At 46.7% G+C, this 17,282-nt stretch overlaps 1 protein-coding gene across 6 annotated transcripts in view; it reads right to left on the reverse strand.

Annotated features, from left to right (window-relative positions):
- The window catches only part of LOC146871272 (uncharacterized), a 777,218-nt gene that overhangs the window by 258,618 nt on the left and 501,318 nt on the right, over positions 1-17,282 (reverse strand). For all 6 annotated transcript variants that reach the window (XM_085650739.1, XM_085650741.1, XM_085650754.1 and 3 more), the window contains exon 2: positions 1,002-1,099. In XM_085650739.1, coding sequence (XP_085506865.1) covers positions 1,002-1,079 — 78 coding nt within the window. In that variant the 5' untranslated portion in view covers positions 1,080-1,099. The remainder of the gene's footprint in view (positions 1-1,001; positions 1,100-17,282) is intronic.

Genomic DNA, 17,282 nt, shown 5'->3' on the forward strand with positions numbered 1-17,282 from the left:
TCTGAAGAGGTCCCCAATGTCATCCATGAAATCCTGTTAGGAATTTTCCTAATCAGATGTACACTAGGGATACACACATACAAGGAACATCACTAATCCCCATTGACTACATCAATCTATCAGGCACGCAGAACACTTTTCCAGAACATGGGGTGCGGTTACCCTTGACACTACGGGCGCCGATCCAATCTATAATGTCTTAAACGAAGAGCACTACTTCAGGAATCCAATTCAAAACTTCATTGAGAGAATGCACTATACAGCTGCTGTAAAACAAGTTCATTATTTCTTAGTGAGCATGTTATTTATATATGGTCATGATTAGAGTAGCTTTTAAATAGGTTAGTAGTTTTGCACTTTATTTTTAGTTCTTTCCATAGTCTCATTTCCCTCTTCCCACTGCCGCATTGCTCAGCCCATTCACAAAAGTCACCAGCTCTCAAATTCTTATGGGCCTTTCATACCTAGACTGTCATTGGTCCTTCATCCTTTGATTCTCATTGGTCCTCCATCCTTCCACTGTCAAGGGTCCTTAATTCCCCCCTCACACACATCTTTCATTCCTCCAGTGTGACATGCCCTTCATCTCTCCACACAACATTACATTCACAACTGTGCCACATCCTATTCATCCCTCAATCCCATTCTTTCAATCATACCAAATTCTTGTACATCACAAATTCATGTTCACCTGTCCCCAGCTGCCCCTTTCATCATCCTCCATTATAACTTGATCTCACATATCAGTCGTCCCCATATTAGGTTTTTTTCTCACCCATTCCTTATACCCTTTTGTTGCAGTTTGACCCCACTCTACAACACTATTCTTCCATTTTCTCCACAACATGGTCTCTGCCCTTTTCAAGCATTACTCATCAGGTTAAATATCTCGGATGCCAATGTCATGTATTCCTAAACTGGAACGCATCAATATCCATTCTCATATTTCTCTCAATTCATTTTTCACATTCTTTACTCCCTGTAGCATGACAGATACTTACATCCCTGGGGTGTGGTCTGCTCCCATCCTGAGGGAATACGCTGCTACTCCAATTGTCTCCTCCAGTATGTGGGAACATTGTGTTGCGGGGTGCAGAGCCTTCAGAGGAGAGAAAGACAAGCATGAACACAAGGAAACAGTCATTTCTGAGGGTCCTGCTAGCCAGGTAGGGTTGGTCAAGTGACCACACAAACTTCAGAGAATTCAGCTACCAAAATACCCTCTCCCCTGCACTTCAATCAAGTAGGAGCTTCCATATACCTCAACTTAGTGGGATGTCCGCTACACATCCATCGACAAGTTTATGTCCTGCTCTTCTACTAAGGAGTTTCAGCATCAGTACCTTCACTGACATGAGACAGTCCCACCAAAAAAATTACCCATTGCTACCGCAGATACACAGACAAGACAATACCTAGTCATGGAGATTCTGCTAAAATCACCATCCCGGATACAACACAGCCGCAAAACATTTTATCATAATATCACTGAAGGCTCTTATCTGAAAGCTTGACCATCGACCTTCATGAAAGGGGCCTCCCAAACTAACTGCAAGGCTAAAGGAGAAAATGTGCTAAATGATAATTTATCAAAATTAACCAAGCCTTAGTAGATGTCACATTAGAGCATAATAGGAAGATGGTGGAGAAATCTGAACATCCCCCTGATCTTTCACCCTATCTTAATAAACAAGCATTGGCATAGCCAATAGGTCTCGCCTTCGTGACCTTATAAGTGTTTAGCCATGCACCGGTTGATGTTGCAGAACCAAGGATATTGTGCTGCATAACTAAATATTTGTAAGGGCCCAAAGGCGAGACCTATTGGCTATGTTTTTCAATAGTGAAGGCAGTAATCCTGGTTATTGGCAGGGTGAATGTGCACACTGAGCAGCATTTACTGCTGCTTTTGGGCCAGTCCAGACCTGGTTGCATCTTTTTGTTATTATGGTGGGGAGAAGGGTTTACATTACTTATCAGGTGACATTTGTGTCAGAGGGTGGCGCTCTGTGTCACATGACACCAAGTACTATAATGTGACCTATCCGTAGCTGCTTCCTGTTGTGCGCTTCATGCGAACTGTAACACCGTGAGTCCTGACTTGTTAATCCTAAATATTTGAGTTGCTGTCGCCCTTCATTTCTTTCAACTTTCCCTTTAGATTTATTTATTTCTGAATGGTGAAAATTTCTATGACGTATAGATAAGCCAGAAAGAACCACCACAGAGGCCGCAGTTACTAGCAGTACATGATAGCGATACTTGGAAACAAAATCTATAGGGGCAGAAAAACATATTTGGATATAATGACCCGCCACCCATGTATACTGTTTATTCTCGCTTCAGATTGGGGGTTCTGCCAATGGACCAGCACTCCAGGCTGTGACAAGGTGTTGTTGCCACATCTGGTCAGTGCCAGATTGACACCAGAACAATAGAAATATCTGCCCATGAGGTATTTCTTACATCAGCTAATTAAACACTATAAAGCACTATAGCACGGCCACTAGAATTAAGCGGCAGTGAAGAATAGGGTTGACATAATTATGCAGCAAGGAAAGTCGAATATGTAACATAATGTGGCACAATATGTAGCAGTAATATTTCAGTTTTTTGACAGTTTAACAACTACTAACAGTGTATGAGCAAAGCCGCACCTCATTAGTACCAGTTTAACACCTGAATGCAGCAATCGTCAACTGAAAGCTGACCAGTTAACCCTTGCAGAGGGTTTGCCACTTCGCTGAACCACATATGACCCCTTTTGTTTAGAAAGTGTCTACACTGGTCTATGAATACCCTTGTCTACACTGTGTGATACAAAGTGTGAAGGGTACAATGGGAACGGTACACAACACAGAAGGCGTAGCTAAGGAAGTTAAGAGCCGTGGGTTAGAGGGAGCCAAATGTTGCAAACCTTTAATGCAGTTTCGAGCTTAGCAACAGTTTCTGAAAGTAAGATTCTAGAGTCCTCACTGTGAGTAATGCCGAGCGCGGACTTCAGAGACATGATCAGTGTTTATTTATTCAACAGTAGCTGCCTTTCATTCAGAAGACTGAGCATGACAGATTGTGCGTAGTTTGTACATTACAGTACGTGTGAAGTGTGCCTCTCGGGTTTAAACAAGCATCGGCATACAAATAGAACATGGTGACCAGTACGGGGTTGTTTGCTCTCCCTCACGCCCTAGTGACACACTCGGGAGTGACACCCTCAGTAATGACACACCCAGTAGTGACACATCCAGGAGTGATAACCTCAGGAAAGACACACAGGACTGACAAACCTAAGAGGAACCCGCCCAGGAGTGACATGCTCTGGAGTGTAAGTACAGAGGACCCTGTCCCTGCAGGCTAGACTCAATAAGATGTGGCCTAACGGTGTACGACCTCGAAGCTTGGTAACCAGGTTCGAGTCTCTGCGTCTCAACCTCTTGTGATTCTGGGCAAATCACTTCATCTCCCCACGCCTAATAAAACATGGATGTGCCGGTCTGGAACAGCTGGTGCTCATGTAAAGCGCCCTGATACCTCCGGGTTGAGTTCGAGCTATATAAACCTACAAGACAAAAAACACGGCTCTGCGGATCTCACACGCCCTCACACGTGCCTCAGAGGTACTCTCATGCTCGTGGGGATTACACTCTATCCCCTCCATAAGTGTCTATCTCCCCCTTCACTTAGACCCCGCTGGAGGTGTTGGGGATCGCCCTAGACCTATTGGAGAAGAGAGGACAGCAGCTCACGCTGTACTGTTATATGGGGGCAATGGTGTGGGGACAAGTCTATGCCGTGGCCTGTTGAAAGGTTGGGGTTGTTGTTGCCTGGTGACCTCTGCCCCAGCGCTGTTAGCTCACATGGACCCCTCGGGGGCCGGTTTGGGGAAGGTTCTAAGTGTTTGTTGTAATGGGGGGAGGGGGGTATGGACGGGGTCCTGTCTGGCCAGGTTGGGGGCGGTCGGCTGTGGGAGGGGGGAAGGGAGGTTAGGGGGACGTTTTGGGGTTGGGGACTGGGATACGCACGGTACGCTGAGTGGCACGTCTTCTGTTCTATCTTTGCATGTTCGACCTATGTTGTCCGGTGGTGACGGGTGGGTGGAGCTACTCGCAGGGCCCTTAGCTGCAGAGACTATGGTATGTACTTGCCGGGATGTCTGATCCCAGAGTGGTGAATGGTGACAACGGCGATGTGGCCCTGAGAGCGTTGACATGGAATGTCAGGAGGTTGAATGATTTCCGCAAACTGCGAAAAGTGTTGAATTCTCTCCACAGGCACCACAATGATCTGGCGCTAATACAAGAGACCCACCTCCCACTTACTAGTAAATTGCTATCGGCGAATGGGCTGACGGGTAACAGTGTGGCGGCGGGCTTTACGTCACACTCCAGAGGGGTGGTCACATGGGTAAACCCACGATCACACTTGAAATTAACGATGCTGGCTGCCGACTCGGACGGGCGTTATTCAATCGCTAGGTGTGTCGGGAAAGGTCATGATCTAATCGTTGTCAACGTCTATGGCCCCAATTATGATACCCCAGAGTTCTACGCCGCGCTGGCTGCACAATGCAGGCAATTCGTACACGCTGGCATGGTGTGGGGCGGTGACCTTAATTTCACATTCAACTCGAACTTGGACCGCTCTTCGGGGCAGATGCGCCGCCCGGCGGCTGCCGCCTTGCATATGCAGGCGGAACTGGTTAGACTTGACATGGTGGATGTCTGGAGACACAGACACCCTGGGAAAGGGGGATATACGCATTACTCTGCATACCATGACGTGCATACCAAAATCGACTATTGGTTAGCATCACGGTCGCTGCTGGCGGTTATCAGGGGGTGCGAGGTCTTACCACGTACTCAGTCGGACCACTCCCCCCTTCTTTTGACACTGGCTACTCCGGTCAAAAGAATTCCGCCGTTCACGTGGAGGCTGCCGCCCTACTCACTGTTAGACGAGGTGTTTAGGGGGGAATTGGCGGACGACAGACTCCTTTTTCGCGATTAATTTGGGGTCTGTTCAGAGTTTCCAAACGGTGTGGGACTCGTTCAAAGCCTATATTCGTGGTATAGCTATGGCCAAGCACTCTAGCGTTCTTAAGTCCATACGGCAGCGGCTGGGGGCCCTGGAGACGCAACTTGCGCAGTTGGAAGAGCGCCATGGGATATCCGCAGATCTTGAGGTAGCGGCTCAGATTCAAGAGCTGGTTTCTGAATACAATGGCGAAGCGGATAGGGAGGTGCAGCATATGGGCAAGTACGCTACGGCCCGTACCTATGGGGAGAGCGAGCGCCCGGGCTCATTATTAGCGGGGATACTCCGCAACGCTAGGCAGCCCCTGGTCATTGACGAACTTGTTACTGCTTCTGGGGAGGTGATTACCGGTGAGAGAGATATTATAGACGAATTGAGGGGCTATTATGCTGGACTCTATAAGTCTAAGTCCTCTCAAATGGAAGAGGAAATAGAGGACTACCTCAGTTATATTGAAATGCCCTTTTTATCTAACTCCCAGAGGGAATTTTGGCGTTGCCCGTACAAAAGGATGAGATTCTGGAGGCGCTGGGGGGCATGAACACAGGCAGTGCCCCGGGAGCAGACGGGCTTACGGTGGCTTTTTACAAGGCCTTCCAGGATAAGCTCCTCCCGCACCTTATGACTCTTTGATGATATATGCCAGGAAGGTAGCATGCCTGACACGATGCGAGAGGCTCTGTTAGTCGTCATCTTAAAACCCGGTAGACCCCCTAAATTGTGTAGTTCCTACAGGCCGCTCTCCCTGATAAATATCGACGCCAAGTTGTACGCTAAGGTCCTGGCTACGCGCTTGGCGCTGCTGGTGCCGGAGCTCGTGGCTCCGGAGCAGGCGGGCTTTGTCCCGTCTAGGAACCTCACATAATATCCGCACAGTTCTAGGGGCCATGCAGCATGTGCGTCCAGAGTGCAAGGCCTTAGCTCTCTTCCTAGACATGGAGAAGGCGTTCGACTCCGTGGAATGGCCCTTTATGGTGAGGGTCTTGAGGAAACTCGGACTGGGAGAGCCTTTCCTGCAGATGCTTGGAGCGTTGTATTATCGACCTACTGCCAGGCTGCGTATAGGCGACCACGTTACGGAGGCCTTCGAAGTCGGCAGGGGGACCCGGCAGGGTTGTCCCCTTTCCCCCCTCCTATATGCGCTAGTGGCGGAATCCTTAGCGTGCGCCATGAGAGAATATCATAGATTTGAGGGTATTAACTTTCCCACCTATAAGATATGTATTTCCACCTACGCAGACGACACTTTGCTATACGTCCGCGATCCGGAGGAGAATCTCTCTTCCATATTGAGAGAGGTGGTCAGGTTTGGGGCCCTGTCTGGTCTCAAGGTGAACTGGAACAAATCGCTGGCATTCCCTCTGACTCCGGTTACTTTGCCGTTCCCTATGGAATACCCCCTGCAGTGGACGACAGACTCAATCCGATACTTGGGGATTCGGCTCCACAAGGATCCGGAGGTTCTACTCCGGGAAAACTACGGGGTGGCTTACACCAACCTCGTTGACGACGTAGAGGTGTGGAATAGACTCCCCCTGTCTCTGATGGGCAGAATAGCCATCATGAAAATGGTGGTCCTGCCGAGATTTTTGTTCCTCTTCAATAACATCCCCATAGCGCTCTCTAAGGCATTTTTCGCGCAGTTGACTCAAACCCTTGTTAAACTGGCCTGGGGTGGTAAACAGCCCAGAGTTCAATGGAAGGTGTTGACGCTCCCTTATGAAATGAGAGGGCTTGGAGCCCCTGACCTGGAAAGGTATTACAGGGTAGCGCAGGCGGCCCACCTGCATACGCGGATACATGCCAACTCGGATGTCCCGCATGTGCTATTGGAGCGACTGTTTGCAGACCCGCTCCCCCTCCCGGCGACTGTCTTCCAGCCGGTTGATCGCAGTGTAGGAACATTGGATTCGATAAAAGCCACGAACCACGCATGGCATGCGCTACTGAGGGCGCAAGACCGTGTACTGTTGTATTCCCCACTGATGCAGGTGGAGTGGGCGATCTGGCTCCCCCCCCTGCGAGAAGCAGGAGTGCTGCAGGCGTAAAGCGCTCTGGGCGTCGTTAGGATGGCGGATCTGTTTCTGGATGGGGTGGTTAAGACATGGGAGCAGATCGGCTCGACTCTACCTGAGACTACGCCACTCCAGCGCTTTCAATTTCATAGGGTCCGTATTGCGCTGTCGGCTCTGTTGGGGCCGGACATGGCAGAGCCTCCGGAAATCCTGGAACTTACCTATGTCATTAAAACGGTGGCGCCGTCTAAACTGGTCACGACCCTTAAAAAAATTGGAGACCAGCACAAGACACACCAGTGCTCCGCAGCGAGGCGAGACTGGCAGACCGACCTTCAAATGGATATTACGGATGAGATGTGGAAATACTGTTGCTCTAGCACCAAGAAGGTGTTCCTAAATGGTCGGCACAGACTGATACATTTTAAGTACCTACAGCGGGTCTATTATACCCCGGAGAGACTGCATAGGTATGGGCTCCGCCTAACAGCGGAGTGTGAGCGCTGTCATTTCCCAGTGGCGGGCTTCATACATATGGCCTGGCACTGCTCGGGTATAGCCCGGTTTTGGAAGGCGGTGTTTCGGGAACTGAGCCAGATATTGGAAACTGAGATACAACCCAACCCAGCACTGGCGTTGCTGGGTTATTCCAAGCCTCTCCCGCTGGCACTGCGACGTCTGACAGATATGGCGCTGTTAATAGCTCGGCGAGTTGTGGCAGCATGTTGGATGAGAGGGCCACTTCCCACTAAGAAGCGATGGGCCAGGGATATGCTGTATTGCAGCACACAGGCGGAGACATATAGCGAATTGCTACCCCCGAAAAGTCGCCCCAAGAACTTCTGGGGGTTGTATAGAACGTACTTGACTGCCGGGGTCACCGTAACGGCTGGTCAGGGGGAGACACAGAGTGACGAATCCATTGATCACAGCGAGGCTGAGGGGGGCGCGGGACTAGATCAGGACCCTACGGGCGCATGATGGTGTGCGATGTCGGTATGACAGCCGGGATGGACGCTTATGCGTTGAGGGGGTAGAGGGGTGTCACTTGGATATGACTGGCGCGCTCTAAATGGGGTCACTCGGGGTCTGAACGCGGGGGGCGCTATAGCTGGTTGCGGCTAGATGTAAGGACTGTGGACGTGTATGCATGTAGATGGAACGAAGGAGGAGACAGCGTGTGTGCGGTGGGTGGGAGCTGTGACTTGATTACTAATTCTCAGGAACTAGGCCAGGTTTGTAGGCAATGGTGGATAATGGTAGGCTTGCCATTCATACACGCAAGGCTGTAGTGTGGCCTGGGACTAATGCAGCCACCATTCTCAGAAGCACTCATGACTGGTCTATCGAATATGATGTTTTTATTGAGACGCCGCCGGTCCTCCGGGATGTCGGCTGAATGGCCGTGTAAGAGACAACTAACTGCCCTGCTGGTTGGTAGGATTCTCCCATTGTTATGTGATTCCACGGCGATCTGACCTGTCCATTTCCTATATGTCAAAAAGGTTTTTTTTTTTGAAGAAATAAAAAAAAGTGTCTATCTCCCCCAGAAGATTCACGCACTTCCTGCTGGTTGGCGAAGAGTGAGACACAAGCTCTCATGTGACAAGGTCAGGGTATAGCGCCCACCATGCGCATCTCCGGATTAAACAAGCATCGGCATACAAAGAGAACACTGTGACCAGTACGGGGTGGTTTGCTCTCCCCCACGCCCCGGTGACACACTCAGGAGTGAGACCCTCAGTAATGACACACCCAGTAGTGATAAATACAGGAGTGATAACCTCAGGAGAGACACACAGGACTGACAAACTTAAGAGTGACATGTCCAGGAGTGACACACTCTGGAGTGTAAGCACAGGGGCCCCTGTCCCTGCAGGCTGGACTCATTAAGATGTGGCCTAACGGTTAGAGCATATGACCTCGAAGCTGGGCAACCAGGTTCGAGTCTCTGCGGCTCAACCTCTTGTGATTCTGGGCAAATCACTTCATCTCCCTGCGCCTAACAAAACATGGATGTGCCCGTCTGGAACAGCTGGTGCTCCTGTAAAGAACCCCGATACCTCCAGGTTGAATTCGAGCTATATAAAACTGCGAGACAAAAAACACTGCTCTGTGGATCTTACACGCCCGGAAATTGCTTGTACTGTCTCCATGCAAGGAAGCTAGAGATGACTGCCGAGGCACAAAATGCCATGAAGGTGCTTGTGTGTGGCATAGAAGGACTCCCTGCAGATAAATCACGGATTACAGTGACATAGCGCGTGACAGTAAGAAAATAACAAGCGCTCGCCATGACGTTTGTCGCCTTTTTCTGCCGTCCCACTTGGACGGCCTCGCCTGCTAAAAGGTTTCTTGTCTTTATGGGGCCATGTGTTTGGCCCCATAAAGAAGATAAGAAACCTTTTACGCCAGCAGGAAGTCAGACGAGCCAGTCCAACTGGGACGGCTCTAAAAGAGAAAAGCGTACGTCACTGGAAGCTCTTTTCCAATGGCTGACCACTGTTTAGCATAAACTGTGACACCAGCCAATGGAAAAGAGGGGCGGGGCTTAAACACCGCTAGTGAAAGCTACCCAAAAACATAAAATCTCGCCAGCGAGACTGCGCATGTCTGCGCAGCCTACGCTAGTCGAGACCTAAAAAGGGGGCTACAAATATGCATTTCACACACAATATCCAAACCCACATAAAGAAAGTGGGCAACTCAACCAAATAACTCTTCAAGGAACACAAGGACATAACCCATCCATCCCCACCTCTCCCAATAGTGCCATCTCAGAAATAAGATGATGATCTCACAAAACACTTCCAATGATCAAACGAAAATCCTCATGTTCAAGTTTACTGAGCCCACTCCTATTTTAGAAATAGGTCTGTTTGAATACACTTAATGAATTCTCTGCTATAAAAAGGTCAATATATGAAAGATAATCTAAAAGCCCCAATTTCCCAAATGATTAAGAAGCATTTTAAAGACCCAGAATTAATATAACCGGTTTCCTTGCCTAGCTAAATTGATCAGGATCTGCTACCCAACCCTCTACGTATCTTCTGCAGAATAATCAAGGGTGTAGAATTTTATAAATATCTACTTGTCCAAGGGACGAGAAGGTTCAGAAGTCTACCCATTGGTTAAAAAAACTCTGGTTGTCCCATTCAATACCATGCATTAAGCTGGAATATTAAGACTGGGTTCTCATTAAATTAAACCTGCGATAATAGTTGTTTTTTTACTATACCAGGGTTCATATTAAGTAGGATTTTTGATTATAGCAAGTCTTTGATTATGACTCCTTTCTTATTATACCAGACTATGAACATACCAGCCCTATATTTGTGCAAGGATGTGGAATTCCTATAGCCCGACACCCAGGACATATTGTTTGGGGTCAAGGGCAACAAGTTTGCATGTGTATTTTGTCCTTGGGACAAGTAGGCGCAACCCCCTAGAGCACAAACCCTTTGGCTGGTAGTTTGCAGCACCACATTATGGATCAGGGAAGGTAACTGTCTGCAGTTAAGGTAATATTTGTTTCTATGTGTTAATGCTGTTCAAGCATGTATTTATGGTTCATTAATTGAAAGCCTTTGTTATTAGGGTGAGTGCTCTAAGTAAATGTTGTAAGCTCTGACTGCACTACTGACAGTAGTTCCAGTATAAAAATGTGTACGAATGTTTTCAAAGTTTAGCAATATGAGGCTATGTATAATGCTCCCAGAATGCTTTCTGATTAGATGCAAATATTTGCGGAAGCTTGAAAGCAAGATTGACGATTCTTTGCTTTCAAAATAAAATGTTCATATAAAAATGAAAGCAGGGAAAAAAACACTTAGTTAAACTACTGTAAGATTTCAGGTACCATTTCTTTGCAGCATCATTTAGTAAAATGTGTTTATGCATTCTAGTATTACCCAAAAATATTCATAATGGAAAATCAGTGTAACCACTTTCAATAAGATTATGGGAAACATAAAAATAAACAAGCATTCGCAAAGTCAGTAGGTCCGAAATTAGTGGTCATCTTTTTAGTTTTGTCAATGTGTGACTTGCTTTGGCATGCTTTTTGTAAAACCTTATTTGTGTGGGAGCTGCTCGGCCTTCACCATTATAAAAAAACATTGGCAAAAGCTAAAATTGATTTTGGTCTCAAAAAGCACACACTGCCACAGTAGTTACTGGCACCGAACAAAACTACTTTGTGTGCCGATATGCTCCTTGTGAAAGAGCAGAATGCGGTCACTCACAAGTGAAGGCAGACGATACATAGAGAGAGACAGAATTTTAATAAACACAAACGGTCATGGTTAACGCCAGACCAAATTTGGGCCCCAATTATTATAAGTCTCAAATGTGCACCGATGATATACATCGTTGCATTAAGTGCAGATATACGGCTTTCGTGAATTCACAAGAATTTACAAAAGTAGGGCAAGAAATAGTACTCCTAGAAAATATTTGTGAACTGCATTTTAGCATGAGCAAATTTGCATGTGTAGATGTGCTCATGCGAAAATCTGAATGTTTGCAAGTTCACTTTCCCTCCAACCACTTTTTTCCCCGCCAACTCTGGAAAAAGATTTACGTCTGCCATAGTCAGGAATACACTTCCAACATTTCTCAGTATGGGAAAAGATTAGTCAAGAGTTGTTTAAAACCCTTAAAACATGCAAGTTAGTAGGTCTACACAGACTCAAATGGGCATGCCAACCCTGGAACTACAGCTTACCACTACCTTCAGTCCCAGTATGTAGAGCTGCGGAAACGTGGCAATATAAGAGGATTGCTAGTAGTCATTATCATTATAAACTTTCTTTATTTCGGTTGATTTAAAACCATAAAAGATGCATTATAAAAACACTTTCCAATTATTTGGATACAGTTGATATAGGTACGTTAGTTACAATTCAGCATGATAGGAGCTTTAATAAAAAGATGGCAATGATATGGCCTATTCCTGCTGTCACCATTAAAACATTTGTACTACAATAAATACAATAAGAACTAGGCAATTATTAAATTAAAAATCATTCTTATGGAATCCTTAACATCTTTTTCCATATGTACTTTCCCATGCTGTTTATGTGAAAATTGCGATTCTGTATCTGCACCAAAAAGTAATTTTATATTTTGCAGTTTTCCATATACCACCATAGATCATAAAGTGCGTGTGCAAAGTTTACTGAAATCCTAGGCTTAAATAAACATGGTCATGACCTGTTATAACTTCAACCCGACTTTAGCCCTTATGAGGCTTACATTAAATAAGTATCTGTTTACACTAAAAACAGCTAAGATTAGCACAAATAGATAGGGCTGTATAATGCTGCAGAGTATGAATTTCAGGTAGGTTAGAAGCTGTATGTACAGAGTATCAGTCGTGCAATCTCCCTTGATTATCGTGTGTGTCCTGTACTCCACCCTGTGTGCTACCACCCGTTATTCACGCTTTTCGTGGAGTTTGCAATAGGCATGTCTCTGCCCACATTACTCACTCTAACTTTACTGGGTAATAACGGGCCTTCCGCTTGTGTTGGTTGGTTGGTTGGTGTACCCCTTCATGAGCATCAGAGTGTACGGAACCACTACTATTTTTAAATTGGCCTATAGCGGTGTTCAGCTGTTCTATCTTTATGTCCATTGTGCAAAATTTCTTGTCCATAAGTTCATGGATCTGAGTTAACATAGACCCAAATACAGATTCTAATGTTGATGTTATGGTTCGCTCTAGGTTCCCAGCGATTTATTTCGTTGGTAGGGGATGCAGGGCAAAATCTACCTCAGTCTGCGTGCTAGACGATTTTTCCAGAATTACCACTTGTTCATCTATGAGGTGATTTGAGTTTGCCACATGTCCGACCCCCACAACCCCCCTTTCCCCCATCCCCCCAACCCATCTTTCTTGGTTTTCGGTTTCCTGAGGCTAATGTTAAGTCTATTCTTTACCCGTTGTTCTTTCTCCTTACGCTCCTCTGTTGGCCTCAGTGAACATAATCTAGATGCCATGCCTGACCTGATTGGATCATCTGGCACCGCAGGCAAGGGGGCAATAGGTAAATCAACTAACAGGTGGTTCGTTAAGGACAGTTATTATTGGGCTCATTGGGAACGACTGATCGATCAATCAGATTAGGTGAGCATGTTTGTCTATGCGTGGGTAACTTAGCAGGATCGAGTGATAAACGCCTCTCTGCTATTTTTAGCTCGTGTTAGTGGGGATTCTTCTCTGATGATAAAGGCATCCGGGGTCGCGGCAGCACCTTTACGTTTGTTCATGTTTTTACAGTGGTTAATGCAGTTAAGACAGTACTAGGCTAACAGCAGTACTGCAATACTGGCAGTTAGGCTTACCGCACAATCTAACAATGGACAGCTCTCAAAGGGGTGGCCCAGTCCAGTCTCTTCCGGTCCGTGACGGGCACAGACGAATATATGTCGTTACTACGCATTCCATTGCAACGCATGCCTTTACCAAACCCCCTCTCTTCTTTTTTTTTTCCTTTTTCTGCAGGTATCCTCCGACACTGAAAACGGACTGATGCTTTTTTTTCGGATTAGGATGACGTTGTTCCGTGATGACGTTGCTTGCGTGGTGAAGATGGTCGTTGAAGCATTACGCGTTGTGAAGACGTTTACGAGGTAAGTGTATCGTTGTAAACGTAATGCGTAGAAAATGCTTCGTGGTAAAGGCTGTTTCCCGCACAGACGGGCCCGGGCACACCCACGCGCGTCCCGCGGGAGCCCCAGCAGGAAATTTAAAGCGCCGGCTGGCGCGAAGGTGCTCGTTGGCGGCTGCACGACGGCGCCCAAAACTGCAAGGGAAGGTGGGAACTGAAGTCCTGATTTTCCCGGTCCACTCCGCTGTCCTTTCTCCTTGGCCCCCTACAAGGGTCTTGTCAACAGTGGCAGCTTGTAGCGACAACGTCAAAGTATCCTGCGCTGCGGGAGCCCCGGCAGGATATTTAGAGCGCCGGCTGGCACTAAGGTGCTCGTTGGCCGCTGAGCGACGGCGCCCAAAACCACAAGGGAGGGTGGGAATTGAAGTCCTGATTTCCCAGTCCACTCTGCTGTCCTTCCTCCTTGGCCCCTACGAGGGTCTTGCCAATAGTGGCAGCTTGTAGCGACAAAGTCAAAGTATCCCGTTAGTAGTCAAACACTACAATGGAATGAGCCGTGGCATAATCAGAGAGGCTATATCAGAGCACTTATATGAGATTGCTGCCATAATTTGTCGCCGCACTACATGGCACCAAAGGAGTTTGTTACACGACAAGTAGATTTATGAAGCAACCTGCTTCATGGACAAGTAGATATTGCTGTTTATGAATGGTTGCTCTTTAAGTTAGCTTTCCGATTATGGCAGGCTGCCAACTATGCTAGTTCTTTCATAAGAACAGAATTCTGATTACAGTCAAGGATACCTTAAGTTTTTTTTTTTGAATTATCTTGTGAGTTGCTCCGGCAAGCTTACTTCGCCAGGGGTTTGCAATTTTATAAAATACCTACGTGGCCAAGGGGCAGGATGCTTCAGAAATATTTCGGTCCTAAAAAAAAAATATCTAATTGTCACTTATTTGAGGTCTCACCAGATACCTGCTTTCTCTTGGCTTTTCCTTCCCTTGTTCAGGCCCCTCAGAATGTGCAGGGTTGGTCATAGGGCTTTCACAATTTGTTTCCTGTTGGTATGTGAGGGGAGTAGGTAGGGGGTCACTAGGGGCTATACCCAGCCTTATTACTAGGTTATTCGCCTACAGTCCCTGTAAATAATATCACCTCCCAGGCCCAAGCAGTGTCCTTCCTTCCTAAATCTCTTTGCCTCCCAAGGTGGCATCATGCTCTCATATTCGGGGCATTTCTGTATGTCTCACCTGCAAGAACCGGATCTTGGCCCTTCTGGCACTTTCCATCTCAGTGCCACTTGTCATTTAGCCATTACCAAGGTCAAATATATATATCTACGATACACCCTCTTACCTTTGGGTTTAGAGTGCAGTTCGAGTATACACGTTTCTGGTGTTGCTGGTATGTGACTGTCAGTTTATTTGACGTAGCGTGTTACCTGTTTCCAGTACTCGAGGGTCTGAGGCACTGCCAGACCAGGGCAACGCGAACTGCCCCTTTCTTCCCGCACCTAGGGCACTGCGCTTAGCATCCGGACAGAGTATGTTTAACCTGCCCATTCAGAGTATGATTTTTTTTTAAAAAACAATTCCAATCGGACATTCTGAGACATTATCGGGCCTAATTGGAGAACATGTTCCCATTCTTTCTCTGCTATGGGCTTATGTACATATTCTTTCCTGGGGGCACCACGTATAGTTTTGCATGTATAATTTATGGCGCTGCCTAGTAGGGTAACTGCCCGGGATGTGCCACCCATGTTAGCTGTTATTTAAGCCCCGAGGTGTCAGGGCTTGTGATTTCCTCTTCTCCACACGCTGTCACGTGTTTCAATGCTGCTATCTCTGTCAGGTGCAGCAGGAAATTCCTCAGCGGAAGGTAAGATGCTTCTACTAATTCCAGCAACCCGGATTCCCCTCTGCAGATCTCCAATCCTTTCAGTATCCCTTGGCCGCATGTCTTCAGTCCCTTCTAGTTTCTTCTCTGAGGTAGGGCTTGCAGTCACTTCAGCTGCAAGTCAGATGTATAGGGAACAGTGATGTCAGTTTAATGAAGGTACCTGGACCAATAGTGGTTTAGTACCTGCAAATGTTCCTGCAACCATGTCTCCCCTTTTGGGCCATAGGAAGGGCTGTTCGATTCAAGCAAGGGTGAGGAATGGTTAGCCATGCCAAATCTAGTTGTAGTGTTTTGGGATACCCACCTTGCTAGCACTGGAGTTGGGCAGCAAGACAAAAAGATCTCCATGTCAGGGCGTCTAATCTACCCTTCAGCGTGGGGAGCTGGAGCTTTAATCAAAGCTACCCTGGCTCTACCAGCCCCCATTTCAACTCTGGAACTAATCTATTTCTCAGAACCACCCTCTCAAAATTAGTATTGACAGTTTGGTAAAGAGGTAATCTGGGAAGCGCCACCATTTTCGCAACAGCAATGCTCCCTGCAACTGATATCAAAAGAGTTTTCCAAAAATGTGTGTTACTGCGCAATTATCCAACGAGTCAATTTCTTTCAGTGTGGACAAAATGTGCACTCCCAGGTAGCGTTTAGTAATAAGTGCCCTGTGAATCTTACTAACAGAGGGGGGTTAGATTTCCATTTTCAGGCTGCGGCTCTGAGAAGGTGCTGGAATTATTCCAGTTTACTCATAGGCCAGAAAGGTATCCGAAACTGTGCAGAGCATTTATGGCTTTCTCGGTATCTGCGAGTCTACTGCAGAGGAACAACATCATGTCATCTACATAAAAGGATATGCAATGACCCGTAGTCATGGTGGCATGTGTAAGTATTAAAGATATACTGAACCCAACATCTGTGTTTGCCAGCATGATACCTCTATACTGCTCCTCCCTATCTGAGCTGCACGCCCAAAATGCGGTCTCAATAGCACATGGAAGGGGATATACAAGGCATTCCTGCCCAGTCTCTTTCTCCATATTATTGCTGTCTCAAATCACTAGTCCCATGCAGACCCTCACCATGGGCTCAGTGTACAACTACCCGGTCTGCTCTATGAATTCCCTTCCTAATTCAATCTGTCCCATTATTTGTTGGAATAATTCCATTGTAACACGTTGAATGCTTTTTCGACATAGACAGACTAGGCATGACTCTGCAGAATGAGACACAGTTTCAGTCACTCTCCTTATGTTCATTGCAGTGTTTCTCCCCAGAATAAACGTACATTGATCAATGTATGTTGGCCTTAATGCAAAACCTAATAATCTGGTGGCAATGACAGTGTCAGTATTTTATAAAAGACATTAAGCAACTAAAGCAGTCTATTATACTTATAACTTATCTTGGTATCTGTCTTTTTTATGTAGGGAAACTACTTGCACTGGTTATGGGTGGAAGGAGAGGATCTTGTTCCATGCTGTTATACAGTTCCACAAATACAGAGCTAGCAGAGACATCTAAGGAGGCGGAGAATTCAATGGGTAGGCCACTGGAGCATAACATGTTTCATCTGCCCATATTTTTTACTAAAACCCCAAACTTCTTATTCAGTAAGGTCTGCTTCTTCAGGCAGTATTAAAGACCGCCTCCTGTAGGTTTTGTGAGACATCCAATCCCTCGATTGGCCCACTACTATAGCATGTCTGAAATACCTCA

Source organism: Triturus cristatus, chromosome 1_1 (assembly GCF_964204655.1).
Source record: "Triturus cristatus chromosome 1_1, aTriCri1.1, whole genome shotgun sequence".
NCBI lineage: Eukaryota > Metazoa > Chordata > Amphibia > Caudata > Salamandridae > Triturus > Triturus cristatus.